At 43.9% G+C, this 14916-nt stretch overlaps 1 protein-coding gene across 3 annotated transcripts; it reads right to left on the bottom strand.

The window, feature by feature from the left end:
* Positions 1-244: 244 nt before the first annotated feature.
* LOC138979622 (methenyltetrahydrofolate synthase domain-containing protein-like) lies at positions 245-13905 on the bottom strand. 3 transcript variants are annotated; one of them, XM_070352344.1, is made up of 8 exons: positions 13776-13905; positions 7353-7514; positions 6669-6772; positions 6161-6274; positions 5114-5227; positions 4692-4782; positions 4105-4289; positions 245-3701 (listed from the first exon to the last, which is right to left on the bottom strand). In XM_070352344.1, the coding sequence occupies exons 2-8, from the start codon at positions 7468-7470 to the stop codon at positions 2700-2702; spliced, it is 1728 nt and encodes a 575-aa protein (XP_070208445.1). In that variant the 5' UTR covers positions 7471-7514; positions 13776-13905; the 3' UTR covers positions 245-2699. The 3 variants fall into 3 exon arrangements, with proteins under 3 accessions (XP_070208445.1, XP_070208444.1, XP_070208446.1); XM_070352343.1 differs by lacking the exon at positions 13776-13905 and adding an exon at positions 10761-10885; XM_070352345.1 differs by lacking the exon at positions 13776-13905 and adding an exon at positions 10373-10507.
* Between the last annotated feature and the right edge of the window lie 1011 nt (positions 13906-14916).

Consider the following 14916-nt stretch of genomic DNA (forward strand, 5'->3'; position numbering starts at 1 on the left):
TACAACAAAATGTTGGGTAAAATAAGAATTTTCAATTCAGGAGGACCATCATCAAACAAAATGTTTTTCAATTTCATTATTGAAAATTATTTTTACTTCTGGGCTACTTTGCAATGGTAATTTACTATCAAGTTTATATGCCATGAAGTAATGTGATTTGTTCATGAAAGTGTTACATGTAAATATGTTTGGAAGCGCACACACACGCGCGCACACACACACACAAGGAAACACGACAACTCCGTTGTATTGCTTTTTAATTTATTTCATTATGTAACCATAAATAGGAAATAGACACTTCACAACTTCAAATCTAAGACTTTCAATGGAGTTCATCCAAAGACGAAATATTTACTTTCAACAAAATAAATCTTTTGGACATTGTTCATTTCGTTTTTTGTTTTTTTTGCATTTTCAAAGGTGGAAAAACATTAATCTGAAAATAACATTATTTTAACTCTGTGAAGACTTTTCCTACGTATGTGTTGACATAGAAACAAAAGTTTGCTGCTAAAAAGATATGGTGTCAACCGCATGCGTGAACAAGAAGATATATTCGGACACTGAACCGCTAAATGGTGTTGTATCAACCATGTGTAACTAAGCTGAACGGTAAATACACCCTTCTACCAGTAATAGAATGCTAATTGACCAAATTGTTGACCATACTCTGTACGTGGACAAAACAAACCGATGAAACATAATCCAGGCCACCACCTTCTGTGACAGAATGAGAAAAGCTTCTACTGTGGATCGGCAAAAGATCAACGAAGACAACAATCCAGAGCTGCTTTGGTTTATTTATACTGTGCAGTTGAAGTGAGCTTAGTTACTCGTTACAATTAGCTCTGGCCAGTCGATTTTAATCTTTGAGTTTCACAGATAACAAATTAAAACAACTGAGCCCTCATATTGGACTAAGATTTATTATTTAAAAAATACAAGAGCTTAGTTGCGCAAATGATCCATTTTAATACAAATTCTAATAAAAACAGACATAGATTTAACAATAAAAATCAAAACTGTGAAGTTACAATTGCATTCTTATTTGCTTCAAGTTCTGTTCCATAACTTGGTGACTTCAAACGAATTGGGACTCCCCTGTTCATCCATCAGAGAAACAGTCACTACGCACTAGACTCAAAATTGTTTAGCATTTCCTTTTTCTGAATTTTCAAAAGTCAACAGTAAAACCACAACTCTGAACATCTCCTAGCTGAAATTACATCAGTACATGTGGAAGTGCATTCCTGAACGTACAATAAAAGTCAGTTTGCACATTAACAAACTCAAATTTACAAGCACAAAACTCTCAAATGAAATGAAAACCAATGATGATAAATTATCAATCATGAAGAATGGAGATACAATTAAACAGAATTCCAAACGGAACAATCAACGAAAAATAAAAGGTCTATTGTGCAGAATTTCAACCATTTCTTTGTATGTGACGGCATTTAGGAACAAAACATTCTCTTCTGAAAATCTCAACTTCATATGTATCTATTGTACATATCCTTCAAATAAAACAAAAACGCATCAACCCTGTGCAGGAGAATGAACACAATTAACAATAGCAAAAACAAAGACAACCTGAACTAGGCTTAAGACCTTTTGACAGCAGACAAACTGAACACCAACTGCCAGCATGCTTACCGACTATCAAGTAGTCCACAATTCTAGGACCAATAACAATTTTTCAGATTACTCTCCAAGATAAAAACTCTTTCTTCCAAAGCTGCCAATTTCAGCAGCTAAAGCCTTGGGGCCAATTTAACTCTCGTAAAGCGAGACCTGGGATAGACCAACATTGTCTTTGGCAGACGTGTTTGTGTGAAGCTGTAGCCGTTAGATCTTCTTGTTAATTTGACGATACAAAAGGTTAACTTGGTGGAGTGATCAATGCCAGTACACAAGCGGCAGTGGAGTCCACAGTGTGCAGCACAGGGTTGGCCGGGCTGGCACAGTCAGCGCCCTCCCACCCCTCCCCTCGCCCTGCACGGACAACGCAGAGAAACAAACGCTACGCTTCTAACGCCCGCCCCTCAGGCTGGGGCGGCTACAACAAAAACAACAAGACGAGTGGTCAATGTGACAGAGTAAAATAGAAAATACATTCACAACACCAGCAATCGGAACAGAACATCCCCTACCTATTCCCTTTTACCCCTACTGTGGCACCTAAGAGTCCGGAACGGCAGTTCTTTTGAGAAAGGTTTCAGTCAGCAAAAATTGCACACAAACGTGCTGCCTTGAGTGCAAGGGAGTTAAAGCCCGAGAAACTGTTTTGCCGGGGGTTCGCTGAGGGGAACCGGCGAAGTATTGCAGACATACTGGAAGAGCGACAAACAACAATCGACTCCTGAACAGGGAACAGGCACGAGCCAGGCTGAACAAGCTCCAAGCCTGGGCCGTGATGCCTGTGAGTGTGGTGACTACCAATTTCGTTGAGAATCGGAAAACACTAGCAGCTGATGCAACGAGTCCTTCACGCTACTAGCCACAAAAAAATCAGCAGCGGCAACTAGGGAACAGGCATTTCACCCCTCTCTTCAATTACTTATCTTTTCATGTCCACTCTCTCTCCTCCCCCCATCTCTTTATTTCCAGCAAACTTTTTTGTGGTGTCGTACGGCGCAATCCCCGGCCTGAATCAGGTGGATCGCGGGACGGACAAGACCCAGCGTGGACAGACGATTCTATCTCTCTGCGCCCTCCACCGGCACGTCGCTGCTGCCCACAGACTCCTGGTTAGCACTCTCCGAGCTGGCTGCCTCCTTGGGGTTCCGACCCTTGCGCTGGCGGGGTCGGTTATCCTGCCGAGCGAGCTCCACGTTGAGCTCTCGGCCGTCGATCTCCAGCCCCGACAGAGCCTTGACCGCTCCGGTGGCGTTGTCCGCCGACTGGAAGTGCAGGAAGGCGAAGCCCCTTCCCCCGCGCCAGACTAGACGCACGGGGTGCACGTCACAGCCTCTCATCTCCGTCTTGAACTCGCTGACACGCAGCCGACGCGAGATGCCCCCGACGAACACGATGCCGTCAGGGCTTGTCTCGATGCGTGGACGCCTGGGCCGAGGAGCTCTCTCCTCCCCGTCAGACCTCCTGTTTTCTCCGTCGCTGGTGTTGTCTTGGGAGTTGTTGCTACGGCTACCCATCCCGCGGCGACGATTTCGGCGCCTGGGGGGTCGTCGGTTCTCCTTGCCATCCTCTCCTTCCTGCTCCCCTCCAGCCCCATCGCTGAGCTCAGACTCTGAGTGGCGTGGCTTGGAGCGACGGAAGCGGTTGTTGCGGTACTGACGCCTGCGCCGACCGCCCCTCTCTCCCCCCTCCCCATCATTGGACTCGTCCGCGTTCTCCTTGTTGCTTTCGTCTCCCTGGTCGGCAGAATCATCGCCTCGGTAACGACGACGGCCACCCCCAATTCGACCACCTCCTCCCCGCCTGGCACGATAAGGTCGGCGCCCGCTTGGCGCCCCCCGACCTCCGCGACCCCTGTAGCCGCGCTCCCGACGCTCCTGATCCATGCGCTCCTCAAACTCCTCGTCAGCAGCATCCTGGCCCTTGAGACGGACGTCCCTGCCGTTATCACGCTCTACATCCCGCAGCTTGCGCAGAACGGGGATGCGGTAGAGCTTCTCGTACTCCAGCTTGGACCAGATGATGCCCATGGGCTTGGGGCGACTGCAGCCCGTCTTGATCACCTGGGGAACAAGGACACAACAATCAGTACTTGGCAACGTTTTACGGAAACATCAACAACTCCAACAACCTACACTAAATCAACTTCATTTGTTCTGTCCACACACACAAAAAAGAATATACTTGAAGGGTTTGCTCTCTAGCTGTTTCTCCTGCTTGATATTCCGATGGCTAGAAGTTGTGCGGCCCTATGCTCCACAGGGAGTCTACAGGAATAAGTCAAAGTAAGTCAAGAAGTTGTTGAAGTCTCACTGCAATTCCAATTATCAGGAACATCCTAGCTCTCTGTTCCCAAATGTTCCAACATACTACATGCACTAAAGATGGTCCTTTCATCGCAGGTACCGCTGTACCTTCAACTAGAAAGCCCTCCCTAACAACCCAACCTTTCCATTCCATCTTTACCTGGGTGGGGGTGACGATGTAGTCCACAGTCAGGTCGTGGTCTTCCAGCAAATCTTCTGGAATGTCCACAAGCTGGTCGTCATGCACCGTCGTCACGACGATCGTGTCCGGACCCACTGCCTCCATCACTCCCATCATGGCGTACTCCAGGTCGGCAAAACCCTCGCCCTTCCCAATACGGAAACCTGGAGTTGGGCAGAGAAAAACTTGTAAATGCGACGTCGCTTTTCTCCTTGAGCAAAGGAAAAGCTTTATGTACTGAGCACAGTTAGTTAAGAATTTTCAAAGACAACCCCTTACTGCGATACATTTTTTGTAAACCAGCTTAAATTTAAGCTGTTACTATAACATTACTCGTTTAATCTTGTTTTGTTTATTGCAGTAATGAATGCTGCTCACAGCCTCTGATACTTCGCCACTGATTTTTACTGTCATTGCCTATCACAGTAAAGTCTTGTTACTGTTGCTGTTATAGAGTGGGTTGGGGGCGGGGATGACGGGGGGGGGGGGGGGGGGGGGTAGGTGGTGTAGAAAGAGGACAAGGTGAAAGAGGGTGATGGCATAACAATGATGTAGGAGGTCCTTACCTTCCTTGGAGACGGCGACAGAGCCCACAATGACGAGGTCGATGGACACCTTGTCCTTCAGGCTGATCTTCTTGCTGTGCTCCTTCACACCCTGCACAGCACACCATCATCATCGTCAGCATTATCATCATCAATCACCATTATCATTATCATCATCAATCACCATTATCATTATCATCATCAATCACCATTATCATTATTATTATCATCATCATCATATAAGATGTTAAGCGGCTTGACAGACCAGCTTTTTTGTCTTCTGTTTCATCTTAATCGACCAAGGCCGAACAAAGCATTATCATCACCATCGCCCGCTTCAAATTTTGTTCTGTAATGACTGCTTCGGTAACATATATTATCCCTTTAGTGTCAAGGCCAGTCTAGCAGTCGTGAGTTCAAGTTGCAAAAAAAAGTAGCCTCACCAGGGCAGTGGAGCACTTCCTCAGGATCTCCTTGTTGGCGTCCTCGGGCGGGGTGATCCTGTTGAACAGACCGGTGCGCAGCCTGGGGGTGGGCACCAGCAGCGTCTTGCCCGCCTGCACACACAAACATGCAGTTTGAAATAAAGTCTATCATTCAATTCCCCTACAAAAACAAACATGCATTTTTAAACACAAGTGTATCATTGAATAAATTAAGTTCAACACTTGAAACTGCTACTTCTAAGCTTTGATGTACGAGGATTCTTCATCATTACTGATTTCATTGACACAGTGCAAAAACAAAATGGTTTTCACATGCATGACCTAACACCTGACTTTCGGCCATCTTGAAAACAAAAAAAATCAATATAAAATAGGCAGAAATGAATCGTGATGTGAACAGTTCAAGCACTTGGAGCCTTCAACTTTCTTTCTTTATTTGGTGTTTTACGTCGTTTTCAACCACGAAGGTTATATCGCGACGGGGAAGGGGGGAGATGGGATAGAGCCACTTGTCAATTGTTTCTTGTTCACAAAAGCACTAATCAAAAATTTGCTCCAGGGGCTTGCAACGTAGTACAATATATTACCTTACTGGGAGAATGCAAGTTTCCAGTACAAAGGACTTAACATTTCTTACATACTGCTTGACTAAAATCTTTACAAAAATTGACTATATTCTATACAAGAAACACTTAACCAGGGTAAAAGGAGAAACAGAATCCATTAGTCGACTCTTACGACATGCTGGGGAGCATCGGGTAAATTCTTTCTCGTCCCAACCAATATGGGACTCCCCCTAACCCGCGGGGGGTGAGCCTTCAACTGACTGCTTCACGTCTAATGAATCCAGCTAAATACCACCCCTAGCCCAAGAGTTTCCCAAACAATTGGCTCAAGTTATTTCTCACTCAACTGGCTTTTCGTTAATACTGAGGAAACCGTTCAAAATGGCAACTTCTCAACAATGTATTTTGCCTTACCACCTCCAGACCATCGTCCAAGCGACAAAACACAGATGTTAACTATCCACAGCAAGTAACTGACCTCCAGGGTGAGGAAGCGAATATGCTCCTGGGGCTTGTCAGGGTTGATCTTGACCGACTGGGCCTCCTTGAAGACATCCAGCTCGGCAGCCTTGTCCGCTGCTATGGCCGCGTCCTGCAAGACAGAGAGGAAAGGGTTTAGATTAACAATACTTACCGCAACCTTCACTAGTTCATGCTGTCTCTTTCTTTCTCTCCTTTTTTTTGCAAAGAGATATCCCCCATGTAAGGCCAAAAAAATTAAATCCTTGGTATTTTTGTGTTTTTGTAACTTACCAAACTTTGACATGGATTACAGGAACTTTTTCGCATACTTGGACTTTTGCTTGCATGTACACACAAAGGAGGATAAGACGCTAGCAGGTCTGCACATAAGTTGACCTGGGAGATAGGAAAAATATCCACCCTTAACTCGCAACCAAAATTCGAACGGTCAACCTTCCACATGGAAAGCCGATGTCATACCCACCAGGCTATTGCGACCAACCAGCTGTCATAACGAGACTTACCACAAAGTTGGGGATGCGGTTGTTGCAGGGGCGGGGGAAGTTGACCAGGTCATTCTCCTCCAGGTGATCCCAGATCTTCTTACGGATGCTCCACTTGGACACCTCTGTAACACACACACACACGTCAAGTATAGACAGTCCCGGTCAAATAGACCTTTGGTCCTCCAAGTCTGGAAACACTGCTAAGCTATAAGGCATCAAATATTCCAACCACAGATTATGCATACCATGCCACTGGGACTGCATGGCCCTGTGTTTGACTCAAATTGTACTATATCTTGCATGTCAAAATAAAATGTAATCCGACACAGCCCAGACACACGTGATCAAGAGCTGCTCCCTGTCACATTCTTTGCATGTTGTGCCATCTGTTCATGCGCTGTGAACCGTCAGTTTGCACAGGAAAAGGTTGATGATACATGTCTCCAACTATTCTGATTTTGTGAAAAACTTAAACACAGATGAGGTAGGTCTTCTGTGACGAATATGGAAAGTACTTCTGCAGCAAACACATATGTTTGCCAAAGTCAGATTTGCAGGTCTTGTAACAAGTCATGCAAGCAGTGATTTCAACAACAAATAAAACCAGCAAACACGACAGAATGAGCTGGCAGTTTCCCGTCTACCTATCCCCCCACCCCCACACACCCCCCCCCCCCCCCAATTCCACACAGTAAGACTTACCGACTCCATCCTTGTTAAGGACCTTCTTGCCGGTATCTACAAACTCGGGCTTGGGAGGGCTAGCTTCCTCCTCCTGCTTGATGTCGATGTCAGGTGCTGAGGCGTTGTTGTTTTCCATGCTGTTGATTGTTCCGCGAGTCTCTATTGCGCAGCTTGTTCAATCTGCCACACACAATGCAAACATTCATCCCTACCGTCTTTGTTTTTAAATGTTTCTCCAGCTTTTGAATCTGTAGCCCAAAGCAATACAGTGGAACCCCCCCCCCCCCTTTAAACACCTGCATAAAACTGAGAAAACAAGGTCTTTAAAAGGAGGGAGCATTAAAATGGGGGTTCCACTGTACTTCAGATAAACACAAACAACAAACACACATTTTCTAATTATGGTTTTTTTTCTGAAGTGAAAGTCACCGAGTAGTAAGTATACGCTCAGTATAGATCTACATGATTGAGGCACAGTCTAGAAAAAAATTATGCAATTATACGAGTGTAAAGTTGAATTACTTTGACTGACTTGTGACTAATAACATTTTCCCTTTTTTTTTTAAACCAATAATGTAGAAGAACCTGAAGATAAATTACAAATTCAAACTCTCAGGCACTCTCACATCAAGTACTAATTTTATCACACAAAGAAATTAAACAAACAAGACAGTAAACTTTACTGCAGGTTTTTTGTGTGTGTACTTTGTAGCACTATATGAGTGGGATGACAGGGCCGGTTGTCCAAACAATAATATGTGTCTGTATTTGAAAAGACTAGGTTGAGAAGCTTACTGTGTACATTTCTGACTGTGTAAACTTTGCCCTAAAATTAATCCGGCGCAGATGCGAGGGGGAGGGGAAGACAGCTGTGTGCCCCTCGAGTCTTTCCCAGTCCCACAAGTCCAGTATTGCAGCACAAACTTTCAACCACATTAAATCAATACAGCTCCAGTTTTAATCCCCTTGTATGGCGCCGAGTCAGCAACTTCTTTACAAACTTGAACACCATTTCCCAGCCTAAATAAGAATCTGGTTTGTAAGTGTGAAGGGAAGACATCCACTATACATCATGGACATGCACAAAAAGCTGGATTTGCATTAGATTTGTGATGTCTGATGTGTCTTCTGCTTTCCAGAGTGATCCATAAAGCTACCAGAATGCAACTTCTGTAAATTGTCATTGGCGTGCACGGTTTAGCCTAAGAGAAAAAGACCTTGGCATGCAACTGACAGCATCAGCTGAGATAGCCACTGTTTCCAGCAAACAGTATTAAGTTAATTTACACCCTCTTGATCAAGTGCACAGATCTGTTAGTGTCACTCTTCTGGAAGATTACATGTGGACAACAGATCTTACGGATGCTCCACTTTAAAGGCATATGTACTCGATGACTATACACGCTAATTGCTTTACCAACAGCTGGAGACATGCTAAATTAAGTTCCCTGCAAAATATTGTGGTCTAGGACCCCTTCAATGTTGAGATATGTTAATTTTCATTTTGATCTGGATCGTCCTATTTATAGATTTGGCAACACATGTAACGTTGATGCAAGGGAGCTAACACCGCGGCTTTGTTGACATCCTCACTTTTTCAGAGGCTAGAACAAGCTGTAATGCATGTATTATGGTCCGCGCATGGTGACATATCGTCATTATATGGTCTTATGGTGCGTTTGACATCGATTATGGGCAAACTACACTTTGTAAACACGGGAGCGCGTACATATGCCTTTAACACCTCTGTAACATAAACTAACAATCACACTTTAACACCTCTGTAACATAAACTAACAATCACACACACACAAACACGTCAAATATGTTTGGTGCTTTGCGCAATATCCTATCCGAATTTGTTTGACTCTTTGAGTTTGAGGGGACATTCTGTAAAAAAAAAAATTCCGCAGCGAAATAATTCAACCTATAGCCGTCTTAGTTTGCTCCAAATGTTCCATGGCTTTGTATACATGTGCATTTTATTTGCACACACCGAACACTGTACAGATTCAAACTATGCACAGGTGGGACAGTGTTATGCAATCTTCAATCTTGATGGCAATGATGCACCCTCTGGCTTGCTGAATCAACTGAATGGAATTCTTATCGCTCATTGTTAGTATTTATGCACCAATAACACGTTAGCAAACCAAACCCGGGTATCAACCACTGATATCTATGCAAAAACAAATAAAAAACGCTCGCGCTGGACCCGAGTACTCTTCAGACATTCATACACACACACACACGAGTACAGACTCATGCACGCACACACACACACACACAAACAGTAACACGTGTGCACAAAATGAACACACACACACACACCGCGCGAGAGAAAAAGACTACAGGGAGGCATTGACGTCAAAGACTTTCGACCGTGACGTAATTACGTCACTATTCTTGGTTTACGGTACCATTCGGCGGCTTTGCTACGAGTATGCCATAGTCTTGGTTGGCCGAGACCTTGCACCGTTCTATCAGACTGCCTGTTGCACCGCGAATTCCTCCCACCACCAAGTCGTTTTTTTGTGGTTTATTTCGCATTTAGGTCCCAGGTAACATTATGAAGTTTTAATACGATCAATCGGACCTATTATCAAGTTAGTGTATCAACTTTTGAACGAGCTGCGCCCAGTAGTTTCCCAGCAATAAGCTGTTAAGTCGAGACACACACACACACACACACAGACAGACAATTAAAGTCTGCTGAGCCCTAGTACTAGCGTACTCGGGGATAAAGGGAGAGATGAACAAGAGTCTGCAAAGTAAATTCTGGCAATGGCCATTATTCTTCACATGTTTTGACACTTTCTTTCCAAGTCCGACAGAGTCACAACACCCATGCAACACTGTCTGTTGTTAACAGAAGAAACAGGACCTGAAAAAGACTGGCCTGGGTAAAAGCACTGAAAGTGAAAGATACTAACAGTTAAAGAAACTACAGCCCAAACAGTGAGAACGAAATCCGAAAGAATCAAATGCTACTGGCACAAAGATAAATGCCATTTTAACTCTTGTGAAAGAAGACTTACAAATTATACGACGCACATGTTCAGCAACCAAACCGCCATTACCAAAACCTTGGCATGCGACTCAGCATCATCTGAGATAGCCATTCGCTGTTTCCAGCAAACAATACTAACACCCCCTTGACCAAGCGCAAGTTACACTGTCAGTGTCGGTCATCTACAAGATTACTTGTGGACGACAGATGCTCACACCAAAATCGGTCAAAATCGCAGCAAAAGATTTCACGCAATGTCAAGGCCATAGCGAACACTGATCATGAAAACGCACCAGCACACAAACCGGTTGGGTTCAAACTTCACCTTTTCACCACCTTGCAAGAATGCAAATGCAAAACCGTAACGGAAATATCATCAAAAAAAGACTTATACTGAAATGAGACTGCATACAAACCAGCTATTGTTTTAGAAGAAAGGAAATTTCGCTCATTGAAATTGCCGCATGCGTTCGACGTGGAATAGTTATCCCGATCGTGTGCTCACGTTGGGGGTAACTAGAATAACACAGACGGGAATGTTACCGAAGTTTGAAGGAAACACGGTTGGAAAAGAAAAGGAACAACTTTTATTTTATTGCTCTTGTTATTATCACTCAATTGACATTTTAGACCTTGGACAAGACAAACCACGCCCTGCATTAACTTTTGTCCAGACGGAGCACGTACATGTTGAGTTTATTGACTTTCTAATCCCAGTGGTACTTTCGCCTTTCCGGTGACGCAGTGCCATGGATAGCTTCTAATCATTTCTTACCTCCATTTAGTTATCTTTTTATTGATTTTATGCAAGAAAGCCGAGAAAAAGTTCTCGTATATTGTTTTGATCTTTTAATATATACACCCCACACAAATGTATTGTTCTATTTCACTAGTTTTCTTTACCTGACTACCCGTCTCCCAAAGGGGGGGGGGGGGGGGGCGGGGTGGGGAGGGGGTGCAAATCTGACAATATGATATCAGATGACATCTGACGGGTGACACTTCAATTAATAATCAGTTGGGGAAGGTGTGTGTGGGGGGGGGGGGATGGGGGGTGGGGGTGACTCGTGATAAGCCGGTTATCTGTTGTCTTATCGGTTATGTCGAACCAAAGACATACTGACATGCCTCAGACTATGCACAGATAATTATAGATACCCTACTATGCCGCTGGCTCACCAGGTTTAAGTCAAGCCCCACTCAGTATCCTATTTAATTTGCGGTACGGGTTATGCCGCCCAACGGCCCTGTTTTGTTTTGCCGGTTTTGTTTTCAAATTGACTGCCTCGGTGTTCAAGTCTATAAGCCTATCAAGTTTTTACACCCCGGGCCCCCGGTATAGGGGTGTGTATAGGATTCGGTCGATGTGTTTGCCAGTTTGTTTGTGTGTTTGTGTTCGCATATAGATCTCAAGAATGAACGGACCGATCGTCACCAAACTTGGTGAACAGGTTCTATACATTCCTGAGACGGTCCTTACAAAAATTGGGACCAGTCAAACACACGGTTAGGGAGTTATTGCTGGATTAAGATTCTACAAGGACTTATAGAGAGACATATTAATGGTCAAAGGGAAATAACCTTCTCAGTTGGTGGCAGTGAGAATGGTAACTGAGGACGGGGGTGTTTTTCCTACCTCGGAGGAATTTCTTGTTTATGTAGGCGTACATGACTGACTACATGTACAGTCCAAAGTATAACGTACCGTGACGGCCACGGCCAAGGGACCGACCGAGTGACCAAAAGTGGTCACGTTGTTATCGGAACGGTCGTCGCTGTGGAAAGGTGTATTATATAGAAGAAAACGTCGCCTTGAATCCTTCGGAGTGGTCATACTCGTTGTGGCCAGGTGGTCGCAACAAAGGTTCGACTGTATTGATTTATTTAGTTCATTTATTTGTTTATCGGTACATGTGTTTAGTTATTCCTTTTGTCTTTACTTAAGTTTGTGATAGTTTATTAGTTTGAGACAGACAGGCAGACAAAGGTTTCTAAAAAATCAAAAAAAATCGCATGAAGTGCACTTCAGGGGAGCTTCTCAGAAAACTCTACTAAGTCGAGTTTCTATAGCCTACTCGACATAAATCATGTTCGAATTGGCACCGCGCCGTTGGATACTAACTGTACTGAAGTAGACTTTTGGGGGAGAAACCCTAAGTATCAAACGACGCGTCCTTTCTCTCTGCCACGGTCTGTGACTGGGTGGCCGAGTAGTAACGCACAGTTTGCGCTCGGAATCGAGAGGTTGCGTGTTCGACCCTGGGTCGGGCCGCTATTTTCTCCCCCCATTCCAAACCCAGGTGGTGGGTTCAAGTGCTAGTCTTTCGGATGAGACGAAAAACCGAGGTCCCGTGTACACTACATTGGGGTGTGCACGTTAAAGATCCCACGATTGACAAAAGGGTCTTTCCTGGCAAAATTGTATAGACATATATAAAAAAATGTCCACCAAATACCCGAGTGACTTGGAATAATAGGTCGTGAAAAGTATATACTCGCCTAACACGCTTGAGATTTACTGGCCGATGTGAATGCGTGATTAATTGTGTAAAAAATTCCATCTCACACGGCATATTGTAAACGCCATGAGCCTCCCTCTGGGAGGGTATGTGCGTAGAAATACTCACAAATAAAATAAAAATAATATATATCTGTGTGTCTGCACAGTCGGGTCTCCGGCAGTAATGTCAGTCTGTCACTCCATTTGAGGTGCGGCCACGATGTGGCACTGCCTGTCAGCCACTCCACTGTGTCAGGCACATTCAGTTGAGTTGATACAGTTCCGATCTTATGAGAAGAGTCAAGTGTCATCATCATCATCACTCATCACTCATCATCTTTTCCTCGTCAGTTCATCATTTCAGTGAAAAATGCCGCCACAAAATTACCAGGCCGGGTTAGCCGTGCTGTATACATTTACAAAGGAGTTAACTAGAAGAAAAAAATTAAATTAAAACATTTAAAATTAAAATAAAACACTAAAAGCGAAACTCAGTCGCGTGACTGACAAAAATAGTGTGCCGCCGCGTTTCAAACTTGTCATATTGGTTCTATTTAGTTTAGTTTACTGTCTTGTTCGTTCTTTCTCTTGTTAGTACGCGAGTCTCACCGAAAACGGTCAATTAAGTTGGTCAGCGGCGAAATGCCCACGATGATGTAAGTTTTGTCACTAAAAATGCTGAAAATGTCAACTGTACCAAGACACCGATTCTTTCAACCTTTACTAACTGACTTTCGTATCGATTGACAGCTAAGAACGCAAAAAGCACATAATCAAAACAAAAAACAAACAAACAAAATAAACACAATCGAGCATCAGTAAATCGAACTGAAACTCATTGATTTTTTTGATTTTACAAAGTGCCCATCAAATCCATTCAGACTTGTCTATCAAAACTAAAAAGTCATGAAAAGGCAAGCTTGAAACTTACGTGGGTATTCCAGTTTCATTTAAGTAGAAACTGCTCTTCTAAACGGCTGTTGAAATTGATTTCTTGCCGTTGATCAGTTCGGCACCAGCTCAATGTGGTGCTTGTCTGTTCGTGACGACAGGAACTGAAGTGATGAGATTATGTCAGAACACAAATGACGTATGTTTGAATGCGACTGACGTAATCAGTCTCTCTCTCTCTCTCTGTGACTATTGTAGTCTCTCTCTCTCTCTCTCTCTCTCTCTCTCTCTCTCTCTCTCTCTCTCTCTCTCTCTCTCTCTCTCTCTCTCTCTCTCTCTCTCTCTCCCTCTCTCTCTCTCTCTCTCTCTCTCTCTCTCTCTCCACCCTCTCTCTCTCTCTCTCCACCCTCTCTCTCTCTCTCTCTCTCTCTCTCTCTCTCTCTCTCTCTCTCTCTCTCTCTCTGTTTTAACATAGAGGGGGAATTGAGACGAGGGTCGTGGTGTGTGTGTGTGTGTGTGTGTGTGTGTGTGTGTCCGATGTGTCTGTCTGTCTGTCTGTCTGTCTGTCTGTGCGTCTGTGCGTGTGTGTGTGTGTGTGTGTAGAGCGATTCAGAGTAAACTACTGGGCCGATCTTTATGAAATTTTACACGAGAGTTCCTGGGTATGATATCCTCATTTTTTTCATTTTTTGGATAAATGTCTTTGCTGACGTCATATCCGGCTTTTTGTAAAAGTTGAGGCGGCACTGTCACACCCTCATTTTTCAATCACTACCAGCATGTTTCCGCCAGAATTTTTTTTTTTTGAAAAATCGACGTTGCAGTTCCGGAGCAAATGATCAACATTTCTGTGCAAATTTGCGTTCAAACATGTTTTTCCCATAATATAACAATGCACAGCTCGAAAATATGGCCAAGAACAAATCTATGGTACTTCGAAGAAAGAAGAATAACAACATTCTTGTTCAACTTATACGACTTGCAATTTACCGTGTGCGCTGTAAAATCTCCTACCATCAAAGCAGACGAAAAGCAGACATCTTCATTTTCTTCCAAGGAAGAAATCGTTGGTCATAAAGTCTTGCAGGACCCAAACATACTTCTGCACGCTTTCTTTTCTTTTCACATTCAGTTGCTTCGCAAAAATGAAATGTCATTGGTTTTCTCAACTTGTCAAGTCA

This window comes from Littorina saxatilis, linkage group LG11 (genome assembly GCF_037325665.1).
Source record: "Littorina saxatilis isolate snail1 linkage group LG11, US_GU_Lsax_2.0, whole genome shotgun sequence".
NCBI classification, from domain to species: domain Eukaryota; kingdom Metazoa; phylum Mollusca; class Gastropoda; order Littorinimorpha; family Littorinidae; genus Littorina; species Littorina saxatilis.